Source organism: Rhinolophus sinicus, chromosome 17 (genome assembly GCF_057876585.1).
Source record: "Rhinolophus sinicus isolate RSI-liver-muscle chromosome 17, RSI-T2T, whole genome shotgun sequence".
In the NCBI taxonomy this organism is placed as follows: Eukaryota; Metazoa; Chordata; class Mammalia; order Chiroptera; family Rhinolophidae; genus Rhinolophus; species Rhinolophus sinicus.
Genome location: NC_142517.1, coordinates 113,215,695 through 113,243,427, shown reverse-complemented (window position 1 = coordinate 113,243,427; position 27,733 = coordinate 113,215,695). Strand labels below are relative to the sequence as shown.

The 27,733-nt window shown below is 40.8% G+C and overlaps 2 protein-coding genes and 1 long non-coding RNA gene across 9 annotated transcripts in view; 2 read left to right on the top strand and 1 right to left on the bottom strand.

Annotated features, from left to right (window-relative positions):
• Nucleotides 1-2,627: 2,627 nt before the first annotated feature.
• LOC148754836 (uncharacterized) lies at nucleotides 2,628-4,188 on the bottom strand. Its single transcript, XR_016019641.1, has 2 exons — nucleotides 4,100-4,188; nucleotides 2,628-3,236 (listed from the first exon to the last, which is right to left on the bottom strand). It is a non-coding gene; the product is annotated as an uncharacterized LOC148754836 (long non-coding RNA).
• A 10-nt stretch (nucleotides 4,189-4,198) lies between these two features.
• Nucleotides 4,199-27,733, top strand: part of POLR2D (RNA polymerase II subunit D) — a 29,882-nt gene continuing 6,347 nt past the window's right edge. The window contains exons 1-7 of one of the 3 annotated variants that reach the window (XR_016019639.1): nucleotides 4,199-4,356; nucleotides 9,110-9,290; nucleotides 13,328-13,423; nucleotides 14,739-15,541; nucleotides 21,002-21,043; nucleotides 27,172-27,263; nucleotides 27,610-27,688. Coding sequence is in view for 1 of the 3 variants with exons in the window: in XM_019718006.3 (XP_019573565.1) it covers nucleotides 4,284-4,356; nucleotides 9,110-9,290; nucleotides 13,328-13,423; nucleotides 14,739-14,817 (429 nt within the window). In the remaining 2 variants the exon portion in view is untranslated. Of the gene's footprint in view, nucleotides 4,357-9,109; nucleotides 9,291-13,327; nucleotides 13,424-14,738; nucleotides 19,380-21,001; nucleotides 21,044-27,171; nucleotides 27,264-27,609; nucleotides 27,689-27,733 lie in introns of those variants that run through there. The other 2 variants (XR_016019640.1, XM_019718006.3) reach the window with 2 other exon arrangements.
• WDR33 (WD repeat domain 33) overlaps nucleotides 15,448-27,733 on the top strand; it is a 127,867-nt gene continuing 115,581 nt past the window's right edge. For 4 of the 5 annotated variants that reach the window (XM_088794036.1, XM_088794037.1, XM_088794034.1 and 1 more), the window contains exons 1-2: nucleotides 27,205-27,263; nucleotides 27,610-27,688. In XM_088794036.1, the coding sequence (XP_088650162.1) occupies nucleotides 27,685-27,688 (4 nt within the window). In that variant the 5' untranslated portion in view covers nucleotides 27,205-27,263; nucleotides 27,610-27,684. Of the gene's footprint in view, nucleotides 15,542-21,001; nucleotides 21,044-27,204; nucleotides 27,264-27,609; nucleotides 27,689-27,733 lie in introns of those variants that run through there. The other variant, XM_088794035.1, reaches the window with a different exon arrangement.

The following is a 27,733-nucleotide window of genomic DNA, read 5'->3' as shown; positions in this document are numbered from 1 at the left end:
CATTCATATTCTGGGATTGTCAGTCTTCAGTTTAAATTTTTATTTACAAGGATGTAATTTTTTTTCTTAAGATACCAAGTTCTGAGGCCCTTATACCTGGCAGAACTAACTCATAAGCGTATGGCCACAGGTACACGTGCTGTCAGGGTTAGATGATAATTTTGGACATAAACTACCAACTAGTTAAACAGAGACTGGTAATAATGGTGGAGTGTGTGTGACAGGAATTGTTTCAAGAGAAATTACAGTTCTAGAGATGAATATTCCACATTATTACCTATTTAATACCATCTGTGTTAAACAGCATGGAATACATACTGTTTTGGGGTATTTTTGGTGGTGGTGGTGGTGGTGGCAGTGCACTGTAACAATTCGCCATGTTAACCGCTCCTACTACCTGAAAGGTGAACTAAGCCATAGAGGTCGGTGGTGCTGATTCTTGGGGTGGGGGTATAAAGCTGCTTCCAGGTCAACCTGGAGTCTGTTACCTTGGCTTGAATACCTGGCTTTGAAATACTATTCACTGAGCTGGTTGAAGGACTTGACTCTAAACCAATACTGTACAAAGAAGTCAGAGTAGCATCTTGAAGAAGGTAATGCAAACCCTGTCCCTTCGAGCCTTTCCTTAATGCTAAATGAAACTGACAAGGATTCTAAGGTCTCTTCCTGCTGCTTACTTGCTCTTTGTAGTAGGTTCTGTATGATACAGCAAACTGAAAAACCCCTCCAATTCCAAAACTTAACCATTAATGGAGGCACCAACGGAAAGAGTCCCAGTCAGCCACTCAAGTTCCTGCTGCCACTCAGACCCCAACCCCAGTATGGCCATTCTTATTTGGTCCCCAACCAAATAAGCAACCCAAAATGCCGACATTGGGACCTTCACAGGCTGGTAATCTGACAGGCTTGAGCTTGAATCTTGGTCCTGCCATTTAAGAACCAGACAAGTAGTTATACTCTGAGCTGAATTTCCCGCTTTACGACAGTACTGAATTTCCAAGGTAGCCTGTCAAAATCGCTTTGCTGAGGCCCCAGCACATGCTGCAGTGGCAGGATGGCTGTGGCTATTTGGACTAGCATCCAGTGCTGGTGGAAGATGGGAAAACTGGGCCAGTGTGAACCCTTCAGAACCCTAAGCTACTCTGGACACAAAAAGGAGGCAGCATAATTGGTGTGCTCAGCCCCCCAAGTCAAGACAGGCTTCCTGAGAGTGGTGGGTGCTGAAGTAAGCGCAGCTTGACCTGAGAAAAGGGTTTCTCAGAGTCAAACCACAGCCCCATGGGGTGGATAAGCCCTCTCAGGGCTCACTGCCCTGTCACACTGCCAGGCAGATAGGACTTAGAACCCAAGTCCAGACTCCCAAGACAGCCTCTGGAAGTTGTCCCTGGAAGTGAAGGGCGGTTTGCAGAGTCACACAACCCTCCCTGCCCCCCATATACCTCATTCCTTTGATCTCGAGAGACTATTAATAGCAAAAGGGAGGTTACATGTTGATCCTTTTGGCTTCCTTTGTAGCGCTTACCAGCAGACTTCCAGCAGCAGGTGCCAAAGATTTTTTTAATTTATGAGAGAAGAGCTTAAATTTGGGAGATTCTGTACATTAACCTTGAGTACATGGAGAACTGGGAAACATCTATTTTAGAGGCAAAACACCTGGGTCTAGGCAGAAAACATGAGTGATTCAGTCCACAAGGGATTCTTTGAGAAGCATTGTAAAAGGTTATAAAAGGTGGAAATTATTCACTTGATTGAAAGAATGATACAGCAACATTAATGAAAACTCTTAGAGCAAACATTGTTCCGGGTTTTTGTAAGTTCTATATAATTACTGTGACATTTAAGGAAATTGAAATATGAATTTACCTTAAAGAGTGAATATTCTGTGTATGTACCTGGCGAGTTCGTTCATGTTACTCCTCTCCCATCTCTGGCTACATGTTAAGGCGCAGTTTCCAGGCCAGCCCCAGCTCCCCAGATCCTCTTGTGGTTCACCTACTCCCAACCAGAAGGGACCTCTTTCTCTCTGTATTCTTCTACAGCACTTTCTTTGACTTTCTCATACCACCCGCCATTTCTTTTATTATGGAAAATAAGTCAACTACTCTTGGTGAGCTCCCTGTGGGGACAGATCAATGACTGTCTTTTTAACCCTAGAGCATTGCACAGAAGTGTTTACAATGGTTTCCTGAATGATAATGTTCTGGATAAACAAACCTGAAACATCATGTTTGTATTATTTGTTATTCCCCTCGCTTCTCTTTATCTGTAGTCTTTACTGCTGTATATGCAGAAGATACCAAGTGCTGGGAATCCAGCCAGCTCTTGGGCCAGCACATGGTAAGGTCCAGTAAATAGTAGGTACTCTGTAAGGGCCTGCTGGATGGATACATGGAAGAAAGAAGCCTACAGAGTTCCAAGCGTATTTCTGACCCCCTAGCTGCTGCATGTGCCCAGACACCTCAACAGTACATCTGTCACAGCTCTAATGAACCGTACAGAAAGCACTTTGAAACAGTCACAAGATCTGCTACTACAATATAACTGTCATGCAGGGACTCTGATCCCGCTCCCCGCACAAGAACAAAGGATATGGCGAGGCCGAAAAGGAACAACAACAGAGACATATATAGGGGAGTCATACCACTATATTTTTGATGGCAGCTGGGCTGGAGATATAGGAAGCAGGATCCACACAATCCGCCATCCGCTGTCTGCTTCTCTGTCAACCAACCCCCTTGCTAGCCGCAATCCGCCCTTCTCTGCCAACCAACCAACCTGCCCACATAGCCACGGCAGTTATACTAGTGGCTAATGGCTAACCTGTAATAGCTGATGGCCAACTAGTCACAGCTGAGGGCCATTTACTACCTGAGCCAGTACGTTTCCACGTGAGGCCGAGAGCCTAGAAACTGCTCTCTGGGACTCTGTCCCCACAATAACCTACTGTTATTTTACCTGTGGACCAAAAAGGGGCTGTGTACTGAACCTGACAAGCTCAGGGGAGGCCCGCATATATACATACTCAGAGACCAAAAGTAACCACACAAGATGGCCAGAACATAAAAGTTCCCAAGTAAAAGCAAGTCATGGTGGGTAGGCCCATCCTAGGCCTATAGCTTCCTTGACAAAGGTCAGTCTACTTTTGAAATTGTTTATTGTTTTTGTGCAATCTAAGATAACATACCTTTGAAATGTCAGAGTAATTTTCTTTTCCTGACCCCGCGAAGGCACAACTGCTGGTACAAGAGCACGAGACCACATTATTAAATGGTTGCCTACATACCATCTCTATGTGTTGTAAATGTTAACTATCCTGTACCCACCAATGTAAATAAAGTATGACCTCTCCGTTTTGCTTTTTATCCAATGCCAGAGATTTCTCCATTTTGTTTTCTCCCAACCCTTATTTACCACCAATGGATTTCATGTAAACCTCCTTAGGTCTCCTCCTTTGACTCTAATGTATAAAATAAGCTGCAAAACTGCCATTCTCTGGAGCATTTTCTCAATCTGTTGAGATTTTGCTTGCCTGCAATTGTCATCCGTTTGGCTCAAATAAACTCTTATAAGACTTTCTTAGGCTAGACATTCTTTCATCGACATACCCAATACATTTCTTCTAGAAATACACATACAAAGCAAATTAATTTTGTAAAAATTATAAAGTAAAGGTATACAAGGTACATATACTTGTGTGGTTTATTTTTCATTTGAACAGAGCTTACATGATACCTAAACACTGCTCACTACTGAGCGAAGCAATGCACTATAATTATGTCCTTTATTTTACAATCTTGTTTTCTCTGAATTTGAAAACAACATCATTTTTCATTTGCTTACTTTTCTATGTATAATCCAAGTGACCCAACAGACATTAAAGCCCTCTCAAAATCACTGTCCACGTGCCCAGAAGTATCAGAATAATCCACTACACGTCAATCGAGAATTTAAAATGCGTAAGGCATTGGAAGAAATTCCCCTGTACGTTTTCGAGGTCACCGACCCGGTATCCCCTCAACGGGGAGTTCCTGGGGTCAGCCGGCGCGTTCCTGCATGTCATTCAGCCCACCCCTGCCCACTGGGAAGCAGGTGTCCTTACCCACATTTCACAGGTGAGAAGCTGAGGCTCAAAACGATCCAGGGACGCGCTCCAAGACTCTCGGCACAGCCCCTCCCCTCGCAGCTTCCTGGCCACGCCCCCTCCGCCATGTCCCGGACGTGGCTGCACCGCGGTCTCCACGTTTCCGCTTCCGGCGGTGTGGGTGGCGGCGCGCGGCTCGGCGATGGCGGCGGGTGGCAGCGACGCGCTGGCTGGCGACGTCGAGGAGGACGCCTCCCAGCTCATCTTTCCGAAAGGTGAGGCCTGGGGCCGTGCGATTGTCCCGCCGTTCCGCGTGGCCGCCGGAGGCCTGGCGTTGCCCCGAGGCCCGGCGGGTGCCGGCGCGGCGACCAGCAGGGAGGAGGCGCCTGCGGACCTGGAGGGCCCGGGCCGCTGGGCTCGGTGCCGGGAGAAGGGCGCCTGGAGCCTTTGGCGCCACTCGGGGGTGCCCCGGGCGGCTGCGGCTCCTTGTTTCAGTAGTTCGTTTTCTTTGATAGACTGCAAAGTGTCCGAGAGATGCGTCAAAGACAAAGCTGACACTTGTTAAAGCGGTCGGTACGGATTTTAATCAGTAATACGCAGCTGCGACAGGGAGAAGAGTCCAGCTTGGACTGAACTCAACTTCGTTGTGTAGAGGTGACAGCGTTTTAAAGGGAGAATGAAAGGGTAGGGAGGGGCGGTGAGGGGGTCTTAGAGTCAGGGAAGTGAAAAATTACAGAAAGTGGGAAGGGGGTTGGTCCTTTTGAAACCCATTTGGGTTTTGTCAGCTGGAACTTTGGAAGTTAGATTCCTACCATCCCACTGCCCGCCCTCTGTTGGCTGGAACAAACTAAATTATTTTGGCTGCATTCAGTTTTCACAGGCCGGCGCTTTAAAGGAGCTAAGGTCATCCTAGGGATACAGCCTTAAGCTGTTAGAAATCATATTAATGTTTTAATTAAGACTTTATGGGCCAAAATTGAGGACTGGTCGGGAAGAGGGCTAGGAAGAGCCTGGCTAGAAAGCGGTCAGGGGGAGAATCTTTGTCAGATGGCAGCAACTAAAGCACATTTTGCTATCAGGGATCTTTGTCTGCATTGTGATGTCCCTTGTTTGTAATTTAGTAACCCAAAGTAAGGAGAAAACTTCAAATTTTAAACTAATGCATCCTACAGCTATTGATTACAAAGTAAATGGGGGAACCTTAACAATATCCTCCTGTTTTAAAAATTAAATCCACAATACAATGTGAAATGCAACACCCTTTCACCCATAGGAAACTAAATGGGTTAGTGCTTATCCTTCCAAACGACTTTTTATGCTTATTCATAAATATATACATATACACATACACTTTTTTCAAAAATGGGATTATGCTATAGAAATCTCACAGCTTTAAAATTTTTGATGGTATATTGTATAGAAAGGTTCTATTCTTTTAAAGCTCCAGATACTAGTACTTAAGCTTGTACCATAATACTATTTATCTATTGATAGACATACAGGTTGCTTCCAGTTTTTTATTTCATAGACTCAAGTGCAAATATTTCCATAGGATAGCTTCATGGAAGTTTTTACCATAATGGAAATACATATTTGTTTCTTTTTAAGGTGTAATAACTAAGAAGGAAATGGTTTTCTTAATTTCATGATAAATTAAACCAGTTTTTTGTATATAGGTTTTGTGTAAGTACTTTTTACTTAGTGTGTTTTTTTTAACCTCGAAAATACTTGTTTAGATAAAATCAGGTAGCATCTGGTACTCATGAAAATTTTATTGAATTGGGGATAATTAGATCCTATCAGTTGACAATGTGTCAGAGTTCTGAACATCTCTTATCTCTTAACTTCTCAGCTGATACAGGCATGTAAAGTTTATGTATTTTAGAATATATGTAGATATACAGGAACAATAGTAAGTACTTAAAGAAAGCCTTTGTTGTAGGATGGAAAGTAAGCAAACGTGTAATTAGTTGAAGGACTAAGAATGGAGAAGACCACTGAAAGCTTCTGAGTACTTTTTTTTTTTTAATTTATTGAGGTGACAGTGGTTAGTAAAATTACGTAGGTTTCAAGTGTCAATTCTGTAATACATCATCTATATACAACATTGTGTATTCACCACCCAGAGTCAGTTCTCCTTCCATCACCATATATTTGACCCCCTTTGCCCTCATCTATCACCTCTCTTCCGGACCCTTAACCACTAAACTGTTGTCTGTGTCTATGAGTTTTTGTTTGTTTGTTTCTCTTGTTCCTTTGTTGCTTTCGGTTTTATATCCCACATATGAGAGACTTTTTCTGTCTGACTTATTTCACTTAGCATGATACGGTAATCTCAGGATCCATCCATGTTGTCGCAAACGGCAGTATTTCATCTTTTTTATAGCAGCGTAGTATTCCATTGTGTATATATACCACAGCTTCTTTATCTAATCATCTATCGAAGGAGCAGGTGACTAGTCTCCTGGTGTCCTGAGTTCTATCCCATTATATTTCACAGGTACATTTCTTTAGTGCAGAAGGGGCGACATCTCTAACTTTGATTTTCCAGAAGCCTTAAAAACATCGACAGCTATAATAAACGTGGAGGTAATTATTAGCAGTAACTTGTTTAGCCTCTTAATTTCCATTTTCTAAGGCTGTATTAATGCTGCAGCCTCAGAAGCTGAGACTGACCCACTATTTAGCTGCTGCTGCATTTATCCCCCTTATGTCACTGCTCTTCTCACTTCAGAGACTTGGGGTCATACCTCCTGATACTTAATGCCTTCTGCACTCATTGCTCTGGGGCCGTAGTTTCTTCACCTGTACACCACCATCTCAGAAGGTTGGGTTGGAATCAACACTGAGCTTCCTCTCGTTCAAACCCTGCTGCCCTGAAGTAGAAAATAGCTTTTGTGTGCCTGTTATATTCAGTAACAATGAGAACTTTTCAAATAAAAATAGTTTTCTCCTTACACCCTCCTCAATGCCCGCCCCCCCCCCACACACACACACACACCAACAGTTGTGAAGGGAGAGGAACGCTCTTGTGCCTGGCCCAGGAAATGGAAGGCATTGCTCTGATGTCTGTGATGTCCCCAGTAGGAAACATACCTGTATCACATGTAAATGTCAAATAGGATTTTTCTCACTGTTGCTTCCTCTTCATCAGTGTGGGATTATAAACATGAATGCACTTTTACTCTGGCGGAGCGCACTGATAAGGGAAAGGCAGATAAAATCCAGCTCTAATACTTGGTGGTAAGTATTAGGAACATGTGTTCCTATGGGAATGTGAGGCAGATAATGATTTTTCCAAGGAGATGATAGCATTTTTAATGATGTTATCCTGAAAATATAGGAAAGGGCTGCCATATATTATTGGAAAGGGGCCAAGGGTTTCTTTTTCTCTTTAAATTTAGTTTTTAAAGGTTGCTTTCATAGGTGTTCTTACTGGTCCAGAGGATTATTTCAAATGAATGTCAAGGGCAAGAGATTTGCATCATGGTAAATGTTTGAATTGGGTCTAACTGATAAACGGCCTTTGACTATGAAATGTAGAGGGTAAGGGCTTCTAGTTGCAAGCCCAGTTCCTAGTACATAATAGGCAGTGACCTGGGCCTATGAGTAAATAATAGATTTATGCACATGCAAAAATAGAATTTGGGGTACATTATTAATATGTTTTAAAATGCTTAGCCCTCCCTAACGTAATAATTCTTAAAATTGAGAGTATGTTCACAAATGATATATCCGATAATGGGTTGAGACCCAAAATGTATAAGGAGCTAGTATAACTCAATGACAAAGAAATAAATAATACTATCAGAAAATGAGCAGAAGACATACAGATGGCCAACAGACATGAAAAGATGCTCAACCTCACTAATCATCGGAAATGCAAATCATAACTATAATGAGTTATCACCTCACACCTGTAAGAATGGCTGTTAGTAAAAGGTCAACAAACAAGAAATATTGGTGAGGATGTGGAGAAAAAGGAACTCTTGTGCACTGCTGCTGGGAATGTAGATTGGTGCAGCCACTATGCAAACAGTATGGAGGTTCCTCAAAAAATTAAGAATAGAATTACCATATGACCCAGCAATTTCACTCTAGGTATTCATCTGAAGAAAGCAAAAACACTAACTTGAAAATATAAATGCAGCCCTATATTCATTGCAGTGTTATTTGCAATAGCCAAATTGTGGAAGCAACCTGGGTATCCATCAATAGATGATAAGATAAAGAAGACATGGTGTGTATACACACACACACAATAGAATATTACACAGCAATAAAAGAAGAATGAAATCTTGCCATTTGTGACAACATTGATGAACCTTGAGGATATTATTCTAAGTGAAATAAGTTAGATTGAGAAAGACAAATACCATATGATCTCACCTATATCTGGAATCTAGTAAAACAAATGAACAAACAAAACAAAACAAAAAAAGACCAAAGGGATGGTTGCCAGACGGGAGGGGGATATAGTCAATAATATCATGATAAGTTTGCACAGGGATATGATTACTAGAATTAGTGGGTGGCCACATTGTAAGGTATAAAAATGTTGAATCACTGTATTGTACATCTGAAATTAATATAAGTAATACAATATTGTATACCAACTATACTTAAATTTTACAAAAGTCAGAAATATTGAGAATATAATACTAGTATTATGGAAATAAAAAGATTATGAGCTCATGCAAGCGAGAGAAATAATTGTCGGTTATGCTCCATTTTGAAATCAGTAACTGGCCTTATTAGGATAATGCTGTGTCATTATTTAATAGCATGTCTAGGTCAGGTTCTTTGATGTCAGAAACTGTCTAGCCCAAATGAGCTCAATTTTAGTGTCTCATGAGCTCCATTGTGCCTTGTGGTACACAAGTCTGGTTAAAGATAAAGTCATGAGATAGGAAGCCTCTGATTTCTACAGGGACAGAGATTTGTGTTAGTTTCAAAGGCAAAAATTAACATTTGGAAGCTGAGTTTTGAAGGAATATTTTCAGCTGAGTTTATGCTTCTCACAAATAGAGTTTGAAACAGCTGAGACTCTTCTAAATTCAGAAGTTCATATGCTTCTGGAGCATCGAAAGCAACAGAATGAGAGTGCCGAGGATGAACAGGAACTTTCTGAGGTCTTCATGAAAACTTTAAACTACACAGCCCGTTTCAGTCGTTTCAAAAACAGAGAAACCATCGCCAGTGTCCGCAGGTGAGTGCTAAAAGAAAGTTTTTATTAATCCACACTATTGGCCTTTTGCAGGTAGAATGCTGTTTCCTCCCGACCCACCACATCATCTCTAGGATTCAAGTGTGTAAAATAATTTCTTTGTCAAAAATTTAAAAATTGCTAATAATGCCTCTTTGGCCACCTTCTCCCATACCCCAAATCCCAGTTATTTCCCTGCACAGTAACTGCTGTTGACAATTTGTTGTTCGCCCTTCTGATCTTTTTTTATGCATTCATTTATTTGTATATATGGCTATAAAAAACACATTACATTGTTTTGTGGGGTGGTTTTCTTTTAAAAAAATAAAGTGGGCTTACTTATTTACTATTCACCTGAAATGTCTTAGAGCTCTTTATACGTTAATAAATATAAGTGAGGAGCCTTCTCTCTGGGTCTTTGCTTTACCTTTCAAAATCAAAAAGAGACCAGCTTTGAGCATTTTTTCCTAAGACACTGCTTCTCAAATTGGGTTGGATGTGCCCTGGGAAGCAGTGGTGTGCTAGGGCAGACAGGAGGCCATGGGACGACCACCCATCTTCCTGAGGATCAGTTCTACTTGATGGTAGGTAATTTTAGGCTTCTCTATATTAAAGCAAACAGATACCAGCATATTGTAGAATAAAACGAAAGGTGTATATGAATTCTTGAATTAAATGATGAGACGTAGAACCTTGCAGTTGTAGAAAGTCGTTTCAGCCTGTGCTCCCAGGTCACCTAGCAGTGCTTGTGGCTCTACTCTGGTGAAAATGTTTGGGAAGTACTGTCCTTGTTTATAAGAGCCAAAGGTAAAAAAGCAACCTAAACATTCTTTGATGGGCTGCTAAGTGTCATTAAAACCTGTGATAGAGAATGAAATTGAAAGATATTCACTTGTGTTAGGTGTGCAGAAAATGAAGATGGTAAAACTGAACATGAAGTATAGCCCACTCTGACAAGTGTGGATGATTGCATGGAGAAAAGAGTAGAAGGAAATGCCTGAAGCTTCCATACGAGACCACAAACTGTTGGGCCTGAACAGTAACTTGAGTAAATGAAGGTGTACTTACAATTCATGAGTGAAATGTCTCTATATTGTAAAACTGTCAGTTTGCCCCAAATTAACATATGTATTTAGTGCCATTCTAAATCCTCAACGGAATGGGCAGGGGAGCTGAATAAAATGATCTTAAATTTGTAAGACTTGTCAGAAAAATTTTGAAAAAAGAAAAATGAGGGGCTGGCCCGGTGGATCAGGCGGTTAGAGCTCCGTGCTCTTAACTCCAAAGGCTGCCGGTTCGATTCCCACATGGACCAGTTGGCTTTCAACCACAAGGTTGCCGGTTCAATTCCTCGACTCCCGCAAGGGATGGTGGGCTCCGCCCCCTGCAACTAGCAACGGCAACTGGACCTGGAGCTGAGCTGCGCCCTCCACAACTAAGATTGAAAGGACCACAACTTGACTTGGGAAAAAGTCCTAGAAGTACAGACTGTTCCCCAATAAAGTCCTGTTCCCCTTCCCCAATAAAATCTTTTAAAAAAGAAAAAGAAAAATGAAGGGGTATTTGTCCTACAAGATGTTAAAATACATTAAAAATGACAGTAATTAAAATAAAAATAGTGACACTGGCATGAGAATAGACAGCTCATTGGAACAGGATAGAAAATTCAGGAACAGATTCAAATACCAATTTCCTATATTTTACATGAGTCCAACATATAGTAAAGATGGCAGTGTAAGTTAGTGGGGAAATACTGTAAAGCAAAATTTTGAACTCTATACGTTATACCAAAATAAATTCCTAAGAAATTAAGGATTTAGATGTAAGCAATGATGCACACAAGTGCTGTGTAATAGCACGAGTGAAGGTATATACTGTCTGGGCCATGGTTAGAAAGACTTTAAGTGTGGAGAGACTTCATTGACGAGTTGAATGTTAGCTTAGTGAAGGCAGGAACTTGGTCAGATTCATCACTGTCAGTCTCATTGTAGGCACTAAATAATTAGTGAAATAAGTAAATAAATTTGCATAAATATTTTTAACTGCCCTATATCAAGTAAAATGCCATATGACTCAAATTATTGCTTACAAAGAAATAAAGACAGCGTTGGTGTACTTACTCTTGTTTCTCATGTCCAGCCAGAAAAAAAGAACTTCAGTGAAGGTCAGACCAATAAATATAAATACGTAGTTTTGGTAGATAAGAGCTCATTACATATATGTAACGCTTTATTGCATTTCTGAAATATTTGGCAACTAAAATTTTCCTTTTGGAAATCCAACTAAATCCAGAAAAATTTTAATGCTAATACGATTTTTTAAAAAAAGTAAGTATTAAAAAACTGGGAAAGGATTAATATCCTTAAATAATACCCAGATTATGGCTCAGTCTTACAAATTTAAGATCATTTTATTCAGCTCCCCTGCTCATTCCCTTGAGGATTTAGAATGGCACTAAATATATATGTTAATTGGGGGTAGACTTGACATTTTGAACTTGAAATGGCTATGTAATGCACATGAAATAATGTTCATCTTCAAGGAAGTCAAATAAATGGTAAAATAGCTAAGTAGATTTAAAAAGATTAAAAAGAAGGGGAAACCTAGTGTAATAAATAGAGGGAGTGAGCACTGTCATGTATTGCTGGTGGAAGTGTATACTGATAAAGCCATTTTAGGGCACTGTCTCTGAAAAGCCTTCCAGAGAGTCTATCCTCTGACTAATTCTACGCCCAGGAGTTTATTTTTAAAACACAGTAATTGATCAAGTGCACAGAGAAGTATGCATTTACAGTGATGTTCAAAAAGGATTACTTAAAATGGTGAATAATTGGAAATAACTGAAATGTTCGACACAGAAAACCTGATGTATAACTTATGGCACAAACTTTCAGCAGAATGGGCTGCTCTGGGTAGAGCTGTGTGTACTAACATGGAAAACAGCTACCGTATTGTCGAGTGACAAAAAGGCTAGTCACGGAATAACGTTTGGTATAATTCCTTTTATTTTTAAAAGTGTTACAGAAAGAGGACGAGAAGGGAATCTCCATGAAAATGTTAACAGTGGTTATTTATAGGTAGGATTTCAGGTTATTTTCACCTTACTGGTACTTTTTGGTATTGTTTGTAAATGAGCATGTGTTCATTTTACAACAGATCCCTCCACATACATATGTTACATTATGAACTTCCCATGTGACTGAGTTTATTGTATTTGCTTTACAAAATGAAAATACTCGTACTTTTGTTAAAAGACAAGAGTTACAGAAAAGAAGGGGTGAGTTTATATTCTAAAGCAAATATTTGGAATGGTATACTTAGATGGTAATGTTTAGGTGTCAGTATGGATAGCTTTCATTTTTTCTGTCTTTCTGTATTTTCTAAATTTTGTACATTAATATGCTTATAATGAGTAATAAGCACAGTAAGTGTTGTTTTTGAACAAATAATTACAGTCCTCTCTGAAACCACATTTACCATGAATGAGTTCTATTTTCAGAGGTAGAGGAATGAAAGTCCGAGACATGATTTGTATTGACAGTGTTCTTTTATATAGTTTGAACTAGAAGTACATTTAAAATAAGATACAGGTTATACATATATTTGTACTAAGTAAGGTAAGCCTGTATTTATTTATTTTGATAAAAGAATTTCCTCTAAATCAAATACCTAATAGATTAGGGACATCTAACATCATGTGTATGACATAAAATTACTAACAAGGAAGAGTGGTAGGAAGAGCAGAGAGCTACAAAACAAATTCCTAGGGGAAGACTGTATAGTCCTTGAGGCATGTAGGTTTCTTAAAAGTCACAATAGCAGGGGTTCTCTGCCCAAACTGCTCTCTTACTTTCATTGTGTGGCTGGTGTTGTGGTAACTTCCTGTTCTCCAGCGAGTTTGGAAGAGGGATTTGGCAGCACTCTGACCAGAATGGAAAGATTGCAGGTGCTTTACTGTTTCTCTTCCTTGCTGCATTTGATGCCCTTTTTCTTACTCATAATTTTTTGATGTTCTTCTCCCCCCCCACCCCCCCAATCAGCTTGTTGCTTCAGAAGAAGCTTCATAAGTTTGAGTTGGCCTGTTTGGCCAACCTTTGTCCAGAGACTGCCGAGGAGTCCAAGGCTCTAATCCCAAGGTAAGTGGCGGGGAGAAGTTCAATGTGTATTGGATATGAATTCCTACAAGTAGAATTACTGTGTCTGAAAGATGTGTGCATTTAAAATCTGGATAGATACCAACATTGAATGAGAGTGCCTTTTTTAACAGTGTGAGAATGAAGATTTTATAGCATACCAACTGTCAGCAAAAATGTAGAACAGTTGAAACTCTAATACACTGATGGTGGGGTACAGATTAGTACAGGCACTTTGGAGAGCAATTTGGCTACACCTGGTAAAGTTACAGATGCACATACCCCACAAGCCAAAACTCCATTCCTGGATACATGCCGAGAGCCACTCAGAGTTTCAAAGGAGACACGTGTTCCAGTATTCACTGCTACATTGTTAGTGATAGCAGAAACTGACAGAAGTCTGTCAGTCAATAGGAGACTGGGTAAATGAATCATTATATGATCATACAGTGTTTATCATAGCAGTGAAAAAACTAATGAACTAGGACAACATGGAAGAATGTCAGCAAATGCCAAAATGAATTGTGAGCGAAAAAATTGCTGACAGATACAGTATGATGCCATTTCTTATAAAGTTTAAAAATATTGCTGCATATTGCTTATAGATACATGTAGTAAGTATTAAAATATGCATAGGAATGATAAATACCAAATTTAGGATAGTGGTTACTTGTGGGGTAGAGGAGGGGAAGGTACCAACCACCATGTTTCCCCAAAAATAAGAGCTAGCTGGACAATCAGCTCTAATGCGTCTTTTGGAACAAAAATTAATATAAGACCCAGTCTTATTTTACTATAATATATTACAGTATATTATATTAATATGTTATATATTATGGAAGACCGGGTCTTATTTTACTATATAGTAAAATATTAGTAAAACTATATAGTAAAGTAAGACCCGGTTTTATATAATATATAATATAATATAACACAATATAATATGTAATGAAATAAATACCGGGTCTTATATTAATTTTTGTTCCAAAAGATGCATTAGAGCTGATTGTCCGTCTAGGTCTTATTTTCAGTAGGATGGGGAGTATACACAGAGGCATCAGTTTGTTCCTGTTGTGTTTACTAAAGAAATCTGAATCAAGTAGGGATGACTGTTAACTTATTTTCTGTACTTTTTAGATGTTTGAAATACTTCATAATGTTTTTAAAAGGAAAGAAATATAGTTGAAAGGTAGCAGTGTCTGTTTAGAAGTAAGTGGGGATGTGGGTACGTGGTGCTCAAATATTAGTATGCACAAAGGAAGCGTGTAGGGAACGTGTCATTCACTAAGGCCCTGTTTCCTTCGGTTTCTTCTTGTAGCCTGGAGGGACGGTTTGAGGATGAGGAGTTACAGCAGATTCTTGATGATATCCAGACCAAGCGCAGCTTTCAGTATTAATCTCCAGACATCAGTCTGCTGCCAAGGGAACCACATCCCCAGCACAGTGCCACTGTCGCCCAGGATCGGGGCTGACCCACACAGAAATTCTGCCGTCACTGAAGACACTGGGGCTTCTTAAGCCACACCACTGACTACCTCATTCCATGGTTTTGGGCCTGTGTTATTTTTGATTCCTAATATTTCATGTTTTAACTTCAATGTGTTTATAGTTTTTGAAACTATCCTAGAACATATAAAACTGGTATGGGAAACCAGTCTTATTTAAATGCAAAAGGAAGACTTAAACCAGACCTGTAGGATTGTTTGAAATTCTTTAGAAAGGGATGATAGTGTTAATAACCGTGAGAGAGCCTCAGTGTCATTTGCTTAGCCCAGGAGACGAAGCAGCTCCCCATGGAGAGCAGTCACAGCTGAGGATAACTGCTAAGTACTGGGGGCCCATGGGCTTCATGTCAACAGCGATTTTGCCTGTTTTCTTGGACTGTCACAGAATGTAGATTTGGAGTAGGTGATCCTAAAATATTCTGTCACTGCCAAGTTAAGATTTTTTCCTTCATAGGCTGAAGTGAAGGTGTGAACGCACCAAAATCTCCCTGTATGTAGCATCCTGTCCCAACCTCTGCCTTGCTGCTTGGCAACAGGTGTTCTGTGGTGGGGGTGATTTGGATGGAGGGAGCCTGCCCCTTCCCGAGTCACTTGCAGTGAAGTCACTGGAGCTGAGGCAAGTTCGGGGAAACACATTAATCACTAAACATTCTAGCTTTGTTTTTAGCTGAAGGGAAGTATGCCTGTTTTCTTTACAATTTGGGAATTTTTCTTTGGAACACTTGTTGGCTGCAAATGAATTCACGATCCATGGAAAGAGTTGAGGGAAGAACAAAGCTGGCTTTAAAAATCAAAATAGTTTTATGTCAGCTGCTGGCTAAGGCAAAAATAAAATATTCTTATTTTTACAAATCCTGTCAATTTGTGAAATGACATGGTTTCTAAGTGACTAGTGTTCTTATTGATCAATATTTGAAAGAAATGACAATTATTTCCTTCAAAAAAATTGAAGGAAGTAATCTTTCCACCCTTGGGCAACTTCACTTCTTTGAGACTCATCAGTGTTCTCAATAGTGAAATGTGGATAATGATAGTATATTCCATAGATATTTTGAGAAGGTACAGCCCACTGGTGTCTAACATATATTATGTCCCAATAAATGTTAGCTGTTATTATGATCAATAGATGAGCAAGTATATATACAAAGGTGGTAATCAACTTGCTTCACAGAAATTAGTGCAAGAACTCGGTAGCATATCGACTGGTACTGGTACGAGACTATGAAAACAAACCAAATTGCTTCCTCCTTAAGTGTGCAAATTACCGTTTAAGAGAGGCAGGTCCATGTGCGTGTGGCACCAAGCAGTAGGTAGCAAGAACAGACCTGGATGACTGACCTCAGTTACAACCCCGGTGTATATGGTGCCTGGCGAGAACAGTGCAGGGCCACCATTTTCACGACCCCGGACACCAGGAGTCCGTGAGCTGAATGAGAGTCCAAAAGTGTGTAAAGTGGCCTGGATATAGTTAGGCACTAGCAAGTGGTAGTACGATGATTTGGAGCAGGTTCTGTAAAAATAACTCCTACTGGGGAAGTACTTGTAAAAACAACCTCACGCTATGTTCTAGACTCAGCCTAGAGAATGCATTCTGCTAGACATTGTTCTCTACAGTCCTGGAGAGCCGCTCCTTGTTTAGTCATCAGGAGACCCTGCAAACCCTTTAATCATCTCTGAAATATTTGTTTAGGCTTATTGTGCTATTTTGCAAAAGCAGAATTGGGGGACACATTGAAACAAAATAAGAAGATACCATGTTAGTCCTGGAAGTACACACTGTTCCCCAATAAAATCCTGTTCCCCTTCCCCAATTAAAAAAAAAAAAGATACCATGTTGTCAAACCCTCACCTTTTTCTTTTTTTTTAACAAGACAACAAATCCACTTTATTTGCTTTTCAATAAGTTTAAATCCTTGAGGGGTGCAGCATCACACAGATTCTGTGTCCAGTGGCCTTAGCAGTAAGGGTGCTTTGGAGTTTGGCACAAACCGTGCCACTGCTTCCATGAGCAAGTGTTACCTTTATCCAGATTACTCTGGCTTTGTCTGCTTTGCCACCAGGGGTCACTGTGTTGTAAGCACATCTCTTGCCTAGATAGAATTCAGTTTCATCTCGAGCATAAACACTTGCAGTTTTAAGAAGAGCTGTATGCTCTCTGGTTCCAGAGACCCCACTTATAGCCAGCAAAAATGGCCTGGGACCCCAGCCTTCCAAATATATTTGTCGTTTTAGAAGTTCTGTTCCCAGCAGGCCTCCACATGCCCCGAGATGGCGGGAAAAGGTAGGCCCAGAGAACCTTTCCTGAAAGTTCTAGTCATTATGGTCTTATTGAAATTTATTGAACTTGAGGCTTGAAAAATAGCATTATTGGATGGGGCCTGAGCACAAGTCATTTTTAAAAAACATTAATGTTTTAAGCTTATTAATAAAACCATAAAGCCTACATAAAGACTTGTATGTAGATAATCAAGGCAGCATTATTCCTAATAGCCACAAACAATCCAAATCCCCACAAACTGGTGAGTAGATAAACAAAAGGTGACCTATCCATGCAGTAGAATACTATTTAGTAATAAGCACTAAAAAGGAACGAACTACTGAAAAAAATGCTGAAGCCCCACAGGATATGCCAGTGGTGTGACATTTTTTTCAACTTTTATTATGAGAAATTTTAAACATGCAGAAAAACTGAAAGCCTAAGATACTGATCACCTGTGTGTTCATCGCCTATATTTAATAGATAACACTTGTAATATTTGCTTTATCTGTTTTTCTAGGAAGCATTTGAGAGCAGACAGCATGGCAGTTCATTGAAATATTTAACACATGCATTTTAAAACTGACTTTCCTCTGCAGGCACTGTTGGACTTAGGAACATTGGCAAGGATTTCCTGATACTTAATATTTAGTGAATACTCAAATTGCCCCTGGAGAGAGTTCTGGGCCAAAGGTCAGACCTCCTGTTGGTGTAATTTAGTATTATATAAAAGCAGTTACCACCAAGGACCTACACCTGCACTTGACTTGTGAAAAGTATTGAAGAAATGCGTGTAGTTACTGCCTTCAGGTTGCTGTAAGGATCTCTAACTGGACAAAAATATCTGCATGTGACCCTGGTATGAAAAATGGGCCTCCGGAGTTTGCAGGCCCCAAGTAGAACTTGGTCAGCAGTGGGTCTGCGTAGGGCTTCTTGGCTCGTCATGGCAGGTGGGTGAATGGCGACAGCACAGTGAACGCAGGCCTGCTGCTAGTACCACCAGACGTGGAGTAACATTCAGACTTGTTACATGTGCCTCGTTTCCCTGTGCATGGCACCTAGCAGGTACTTACTAGTAAATGTTGAGTTAAAGCAGCCTCCATGTTCAGAAGGGTCAGTGTGGAGCTGCAAGGAGAGCAAGAATGTTCCTGGAATAATAAAATTGGAGGAGAGGACTCAATGAGATAGGGTTGAGGCGGGGGAAAAAGAGCCCAGGAAGAACCTGGGGATTCTGAAAGACAAGACAAGCTGTCCAACAGCACCTTGTGCAGCGAGAAATACTCTGCACCATCTGCTACGGCAGCTGCTCACCACATGTAGCTACTGTGCGCTTGAGGCTGGTAGGACTGGAACTGAATTTTAAACTTGATTCCTTTAAAATAGTCACATACACCTCGTGGCTACTGTATTGGACAGCACAGCTCTTAGTTCCCAAGACAAATGTCCGGAGGCCATTGAAATCGAAGAGGATTTCAGAAAGATGAACAGTGTTCACAGAGCAGTAGTACTAACAGTAATAAATGTGAGTTATCACCTTTTAAGGCTTCCAGTATTTCTGTTTGTAATTCTAATAAATGTGGTCCAGGCACAGGATTTTTCCCGATTCATGGGCTGATGTTCTTTCAAACTAACCTCTATCTCCTGAGCGTATGAACCAGTCTGTGGCCACGCACAGCCCAGATACATCTGTTGATGGAGATCCTAACAGTTCTCCAAGCTCAAAGGCAACAGACGTTGTGAGATACCTGAAAAACAGTACTTTCTAAACTTAGTGATAGAAGAAGTAAAAAATACGGAATGACTTGATTACGCAAAAATTAAGAACTGAAATCACTAAAAAGCTACTCAACAGACTGGTAAAATTTATAGCGGAGAACACAGGCAAAGGGTGAAGACGTTTGTCAACAACATTTAAAAGTAAAATATTAAGACCCCCATTTTAAAAAGGTTAAAGGACATAGATATGTTACATCCAATTAGATTAATGGGTAAATGTTGAACCTAATTAGTTTTCAAAGATTTAAAAGGTGATCATTTTTCCTCTAAAAATGGAGAAAATTCAATGAGCATATTGCCATTTAATGAGGGATTTCTTTGTGTCAGGTGCTGTTTTATACACATGAGGATACAGACACAGGATGCAACCTCTCAGTGTAGCCTTACTGGGACAAATAAAAGAAATTGTACTTCCTGTTCATGCTTTTCTGTGTTAACCGTTTTCTTCCTCCAGTGTCCAGTGGAGCGGAGCAAGCATTTCCTTGCCTTTGTCTCCCTTGTACTATTTTGGAAGTGATACCTTCTATTTATTTTTAGAAGTTTCCCTTAAAATATAATACTCAATTGTTTTAATAAAGTCCTTTCACTCCTAAGTAATCCAAGGACCATAGCATGCTTTAATTCTAATGAGATGCCTCCCCCCCATGCCACTGTTGTCCAGGACTTCATTTTGACCCTGTTTTTAATTACCCCCAACACACAAACATGCACACTTATTGTTTTACAGTCAGTGCACAGATTTACTAGATTTTTACCAACTTACCTTGTTTCCCCGAAAATAAGACCCATCCCGAAAATAAGTCCCAGTTAAGATCGTCAGCTAGATGGATGCATTTAGTACGCTATGACAGTGTTCCAGAAGATGACATGACTGTATTTGGATAAATGTAGATTGTTGTACATGAAAAAATAAGATATCCCCTGAAAATATGCCCTAATGCCTCTTGGAGCAAAAATTTGTATAAGACCCAGTCTTATTTTCAGGGAAATATATAGGACCCGGTCTTATTTTGGGGGAAACATGATATTTGCTCAGTGTTGCTTTCGTCATCCCTCCTTTCTCCTGGGTTCAGTTTTCTTGTTCACAAAAATGCTCCTTTGGTAGTTCTTTGAATTAGAGTGTGAGGGTCAAGAGTCTCTGTCTTTGGCCAAATATGTCTTTCACCCTCATTTTGAAGAGTAGTTGTAGAATTCCATATTCTACATAGACACTTTCCCGAGTACTTTGAAGATACTATTGTTCTATTGCCTTGTGACTTCTATTACTGATAAGAAATCTGACAGTCTTAATGTTGTTCCTTTGTAAGTAATCTGTTGTTTCTAATTGTTTTATGATTTTCTTGTTATTTGTGTTTTACACTCCAAGGTGGTTGGAATGGATTCGTTTTTATTCTCTTTAGGAATTATTGTGCTGCTTCTATATGTGGATTCATGTCTTGTTATTTGGAACAGTTCTTAGTTATTATCACTTTACTGCAGTTTCTTTTCCATCCCTCCTCTTTCCTTCTTGACTTTTATTAGATTTATATTTGACTCTTATTTTCTCTATAGCTCATCCTCTCATATTTCTCATCTACTTGTCTCTTGATGCTATATTTAAGTGAGTTACTCAAATCTGTTCAATCTCTAATTCTTCAGCTATGCCTAATCTGCTTTTAACGTACCCAGAGTTTGTTTTTTTTAACAGATTTATTGAAGTATAATGTACATACCATAAAGTTCACTCATTTAAGGTGTACAAATTAATGGTCTTTAGTATATTTACAGAGTTGTGCAACCATCACAACAATCTGAGTTGAGACCTGCTATCACTCCAAAAGGAAACCTTGTACTTATTAACAGTCACTTCCCATTCCCCCTCCCCCATTTCAATACTCCCCAGTCCTATCCACTGATTTTTTTCTTCCAATAACTAGTTTTATATTTCATGATCTTCAATTTGGTGTTTTCCAAATCAGCGTGTTCTTTTCTTCATAGTGTCTTCACCGTGGTTTATATTGCTTCTTTTATAATTTTAAATATATTTTTTATATTCTTTTTCAGGTTGGCTATCTCAGGTTCTTGGTGTATGTCTTCATTTGCTTTGTAAGTATTGTGATCTTTAATGGAGATTGTTTTGACTGTGGAAATGTGCCTTCACTGAGAAGTGTTTGTACAGAGGGGTTTGCACTGCTCGCAGGCCCGTGGCACCAATGGCCTGGGACAATTTCTTGCAATATTTGGTCAGTTTTGGGATTCCTACATCATAGGGACAGTTTGAATTTGAATTCTAGCCTACGCATGGCACAAGTTTCAGATTTTGATTTCTCAGAGGAGACTTTTTCAACTGAGAGACATGGGTAGTGATAAGCATGCTTGTCTCCCTGGGCCTGTGGGCAGAGCCCACCTTTCCCTGAAGGGATAGCCCTTCAAGGTCCTGGCTTTATATGGGGGGCTCAGTGCTAATTTCCTGTGCTCCCAGCCCTAAAACCCCACCTGGAGGATAAACTGCAGCCTCTAGCCAGACAGACCTGATGCCACCTCCCTGACTCCAACCAAGGTTGCTATGGTGTCACTTTGAATTTGACCACTCTGGCTTTCAGTTCCCAATTTGTTTCTTGCCCCTGGACATTTCCTTTGCTTTCCTGGAAGCTCAATTATACATTAGCTTTTTTTTTTTTCCTTTTTGGTGGTGGTGGTTGTGGTAACCGGCATATTCTATGGATACAGTATTTCTAGGTTTCTGTGTCATAGGTTTAGTCTGCAGTGATGCTCCTGACAGCACGCATGTGCACCCACAAGTGAGGATGTCACATCGCGCCGCCCTCCCACAGTTCCGCCTCCGAGTTCTCAGGGCTCCTGAGCCCAAGCGGTGTCATCTGTCTCCAGCAAAGCGTGCTGCCCCCTCTGTTCAGAACGCCCTTCCCTCTTCACTTGATGATTTCTAGTCCTTCACGACTGCTCGGCCCTTCCTGTCAAAACTTTAAACTTGCAGATTAAGTGATTGTATTCTCCTCTTGAAGCTCAGCTACATGCCACGTAGTGATCAGGAGTTAAATAAATGTATGGTGAACACCTAAGAGCTCTCAGGTGTTCCAGGCTCCTTGGATACAGGGATGAGCAAGGCCAACAAGATTGTCAGGAAGCCTACAGTCTAGAAGAGGAGACCGTGAAGGAAATTGCTAACAGTGACAGAGAGGACCACTGGCTTGGCTTCCTTGAGGAGGCCTGAATGATGAAGGAGCGACAGCCCTGTAAAGTGTGGGGCAGAGCCTGCAGGGTAGAGACTAGGAAGTGAGTGTCCCTAAAGTGTGGAAGGGCTGGGAGAAACAGGGTAGTGGGTGTGGGGGTCAGTGTGCAGCGATATAGGGAAAGGTTTTCAGAGGCTGTATGCAGGGGAACAGCGATGGAGAGGGAGCTGGCAAGGGACAGGGTTAGGAGAGGGAGGCTCTCTGATACGGAAGGTGCCTGTACGCGTGCGTCTGTTCATGGGAAGGACCCCAGAGGACGAGAAATTCACTATATGTGATGGAGGAAACTGCAGGAAGAAAGCCCACAAAGGAGAGAAGGAATGGGGTCCATGGCTGAGTGGAAAAGTGGGGTAGGAGCAGACTGTTTAGGAAAGAAGGCAGAGAATGTGTGACGGACACATGGCATGCATGTGGGCTATAGACTTGGTCCTGCGAAAACAGTGGGTCTGGGTTCATCTAACTATAGGTAACCATGTGTCTAGCAGGCCCAGCTGTCCTTTAGCCACAGAGCATGTGCTCATTTTATCAACACTCCACATCTCCCAGCTTTAGTACAAAACATTTCATAACCTTGACAGTGCTGTTGTAATAAACAGGTCATTACTGGAAAGTATAGTCTGAGAGGAGAGAAGGTATGAAATAGGCATTTTGGAGAGTGGGAGGTTGAATGAACAGGGGAAGTGTAGTCAGGTTGTCGGGAAAGTCCTGAGGCTATCTGTGTGAATCTATTACAAGTGCTAGAAACCCAACAAAAGTACAAAAAGGGGGACTTCCTGAAAGGGTGGATTCATTGAAAGAAAACTTCCAAACCTCAGGAAGGGCAGAGATGCAGGAACCACCGGAACCAGGCAGTCCTATGCCTTGTGCCGTCTCGCAATTCCTACTTGTCTCTGTATTAACGTCACTATCATTACTGCCGACCTTCTTCCACAGAGCAAAGAACAGGCTTTTGACTGCTCCTGGGTTTCATTATCTTGATATTCTGCCACCTGAGGGATTGGTTCAGGCTCTCTTTGGACCCAGATTCAGAAATGCCAAGGAAGGACTTTAAATAGTCTGGTTTGTGTCTGGTACCCACTCTTGGAGGTGGTTGTAGAGATGAGAGCTAGAAAAACATTGCAGCTCCCCAAGGAACCACATTGTTGGAGAGGCAAGAAGGTGGAAGTGGTGTTCCCCCATGAGGGGAAAGTTCCTGGCAGGGTTATATAAACGCAAACCTCCCCCAAATGGATCAAGTACTGTAAAAAGTGTTCATCTTCTAACCTAGTGATTCCATTTCTGAAAATTATCTTTTTACTTAAACATTCTCTGTATTTTGTGATCACACCTTGTATACCAAATACCTTGAATACAGAAAAAGCTCTAGTTCCAGAGCTGATTCTCACTCTTTTTCCAATAGAGAAATGGCATAGTATCTTACGGTAACTTGTTTATGGAATATTACTCACCTATTAAACAGGTGAGCATTTTACAGAAGATAAATGGTTTACAACCAGAATGTTTTGATTATGCTGGACCTTGAGGGCATTATACTAAGTGAAATAGTTAAAGACAAATATTGTATGATCTCAATTATATGTGGAATCTTAAAAAAAACACACAAAAAACTCCTAGAAACAGAACAGTTTGGTGGTTGCAGAGGTGGGGGGTTGGGGATAAGGATTGGGGAAAATGGGTGAAGGTGGTCAAAAGGTACAAACTTCCAGTTATAAGTTAAGTCCTGGGGATGTAATGTACCGCATGGTGACTATAGTTGCTAAAAGAATAGATCTTAAAAGTTCATATCACTGGAAAAAAATGTACAATGTTATATTTCAGTTATATCTGGAAAAAATATATAAAACTTCATATACAGAGAATATATAAAAATATAAACTGGTGGGGCCGGCCCAGTGGCTCAGGTGGTTGGAGCACTGTGCTCCTAGCGCCAAGGTCGCCTGTTTGATTCCCACATGGGCCAGTGACCTGTGCCCTCCACAGTTAAGATGGTGAACAACAGCTCTCCCTAGAACTGGGCTGCCGTGAACAGCCAGAAGTCAGTGTAAGCTGCTGTGGGCTACCGAGTGCTGCCATGAGTGACTGGTGGCCATCGTGAGCGGCCGGCAGCTGCCGTGAGCTGCCGTGAGCTGCTGTGAACGGCCGACCAACGACCAGTGGCCGACTGCCTCAGCCGGGGAGCTCGAGGCTCAATACCAGCATGGGCCAGGGAGCTGTGTCCTACACAACTAGACTGAGACACAACGGCTTGAACCGGAGTGGGTGGGGAGGAGGAAGAAAGGGGGAAAGAGAGAGAGAGAACTTTATTTAAAAAAATACATAAACTGGAAAAAAATATGTAAAACTTAAAACTTATTTTTATTTAACAAAATAAAGATTAGGTTCTTGAGTAAATAGACACAAAAGAGGTAAACATTTGTACTACCTAAAGAGACATTTGAGAACTGAACTTGCCCTCTAACCCAGGTCAGTTTACTTCAGCTTGGACAGGAAAGTGCCAAATACCCATCTGTCATTCCCCTTATGGACATGTGAACTCTGCATGCTCATCTCTGCTGACCCATGCTAGGGATGGGCTCCCCTGGACAGACCGGAACAATTGGCCTCAGCTACCCCAGGGCTCCCAAGAGAGCTTTAGCAGAGTTTCAACATTTCCTATTACAGTGCCAACCAGCTGTTGTCCCTCCTCGGTACACACTTCCCTTTGATGGCAAATTCACAGCTAGGGAAACCACAACTCTTTATCTAGAACTCACTGCTTTCAACACGTCTAGTTGGATTTCAAGATCAGATGAAGAGGCTCAGTTTTACATGCCTCTGTGAAGTGGAAAAACAATACCATTAGCAATATGTCCTGTTCGTGGTGGATAAAAATGGGCTGCTTTAAATCATCACATCATCAGCATCACCATTACCATCATCATCTTTTGCCTCCCTGTATAAGATTATGGAGAGTCAACTCGGCAAATCTGGGATCTTCTCAGGGTCTAGTCAGAACTCATCTTTTCAGAAACTTGCTTCTGCCAGTTTCTAAAAACAGGGTGGCTTTCAAAATATTTAACAACCTAGGGGCCATTGGCCTTAGTGCTGTCAGGCATTAACCCTTTAATTGCCAGATCATGGTGAGGCCTGGGGAAAAGGGTATTATGGAAGTATTTCAATATTTTAGTAACTGGTATGGCCTTGGGGTACTCCCCAGCTGAATCTCTCTTGTCTCTCTTTCAGTCTCTCACATATACCTACACACATACACGTGCAGGTCTTTAACTCCCAGGGGTATTTGCATTCGAAATAGAGAAGGAGGGCAGAATGTCATTGGGCCCAGGTGTTTGTGGCTAGGAACTGTTAAATGTTTTATATATCTTACTGAAACTTCACCACAACCTTTGGGGGAATTTTAAAATCACTCTAAGGCCCTTATCCTCATGCCCTCTAGCATCTGATCATTCATTCAACACATTTTGTTGAGTCCCCACCATACAGATTGGAATTTAAAAAGGAGAGCAAGATGAGAAAGAAGGTTCTAGCTCTCTTGGAGCCTACATTCTAGGGAAAAACAAGAAAAACAACTAAGCGGATTAGCCCAAGAATGTGTTGTATCAGACGTGGTGCTTGGGGATGGCCTGTGAAGAGCTGCTTTTGAGCTGCCGGGGATAGGAAAATCTAGTGGAGAAAACGAGTTCCAGATCAGGAGAAAGGACACTAAGTGCAAAGGCACAGGTGAGGAAGGGGCCCGGGTACAGAGAAGACAAGCTCAAGTGGTCAGAGGTTAGTAAATGGGAAACACTAGCAGGTGCTGAGACTGCAGATGGAAGCAGACCTAGAGTGTGGAGCAAATGGTTGGGTTTTGTACTGTGCACATTGGGAAGCTATTTGGAGGTTTGAAGTAAGGGAAAAATAAGATCTGATTTTTATTTTAAACAGGTCATTGTTGGCTGCAGTGTAGAAGGTGGACTGGAGTTGGGTGGGAGGGGAAACTGAGATGAAAAAGGGAAGCAGGGAGAGCAGTCAGGAGGCGATTGCAACAGTTCGAACAAATATGGCTTGGACTAGAGCAGGGGTCTACAAATTTTCTGTAAAGGGCATACTTTCCTTCACATAGTTTTAGTATTTTTTAAAACAAAACAAAACAAAAAAACCCTTAAAATGGAAAGCTATTCTTAACTAGACTGAAAGCATAGTCTATCTCTGGAGAAAATGGTAGTGGAGATGAGACATGGTCAGTTTGCAACTTATTTTGAAGACTGAGCCATGTTATTCCATTTTACCAAGGAAGAAACTGAAACTCAGAAAAAATATTATGCAATCAGTAAATTACAGAAGATGTAAACTCCAGAAAAGATTTGAACCCAGGACTACGTGACTAATGGGATTCCTGGTGATAGAAAAATATTTAGGACACAATTGAGATTAAGCTTTAGTAGTGGCATTTGTGTATGCCCATAGCCAAGGGCAAACACTGGGCTGGGGACTGAATTTGCCAACTGCCCCCAAAATTCTATAACAAGCATTGCAATGGAGACAATAGAGGCCAACATTGATTCACAAAGTAGCAGAACCAGGACTTGGAGCTAGGCCTACTGACATGGGTTCCAATGACCTTTTTCTCCCCTGGCATGCTTTGTAGGCAAACCTATAGTTGTGTATACAGTACTCTAGTTTGCATTTTCTCAAAGCATCAGAACTATGTATTTAAAGAAGATACATGTATTGTTTTCTTTGGCCTTTAATTCAGACACTTTAGTTGCTTTAGTTTGTTCTGTTTCTAATTTGTTGTTGCTAGTTGAGCAGGCTTGCTTTCTCTGCCTCCCAAAAGTAGGGAGAACTCTGCATTATCTAGAGCCGACAAGGATCTCTAGAGTCTACTCTAGTGGGAGGTGATATATAGAGCTGTGTTCAGATATATAAAGAACATATAAAGATAGTGATTAGAGCATTACTTGTGCCATCAGTAAATCATTAAATGATTTTTCAACCATATAACAGAAAATGGAGAAGCTGTTAAAAAGACTAAGGATATGTCTGTGTGTGAACTGAGAAGGAAGAGTGCCAAGATATATTGCCACAAGAGAAGCAAGGTAAGTTTGCATGGCATCTACTTGTATAGGGAAAAAAAGAGGTACATGTATACATTATTTTCATATATGTGTCTTTGGAAGGACACACAAGGAACTGGTAAGAGTGGCTTGCTTCCAGAGAAGTGACAGGGCAAGAGAGTGATTATCTTTTCACTGTTTTTCCTTTTATAACTTGAATTTTATGCTATTTGCATGTGTTATCTACTCCCCTTAGTTAATGAGTTAATTGTTCAACCTCCTATTAAAATTTCAAATATACACAAAATAGAATAATATAACAACTCTCACTTGTTACCTAGTCAATTTGTCACATCTATCTCTCTCTTCCTTCCTTTCCCCCCTTAAGGAAATTCAGCCATTTATTTCTTGAATAAACATTCCTCAGGTTGTTGAAAACTCTTAATTTCCTGAGTTCTGAAAAATGGGTAAGTTTGATTTTGACAAATTTTTGCCAGTATTTGAGTTGCTTT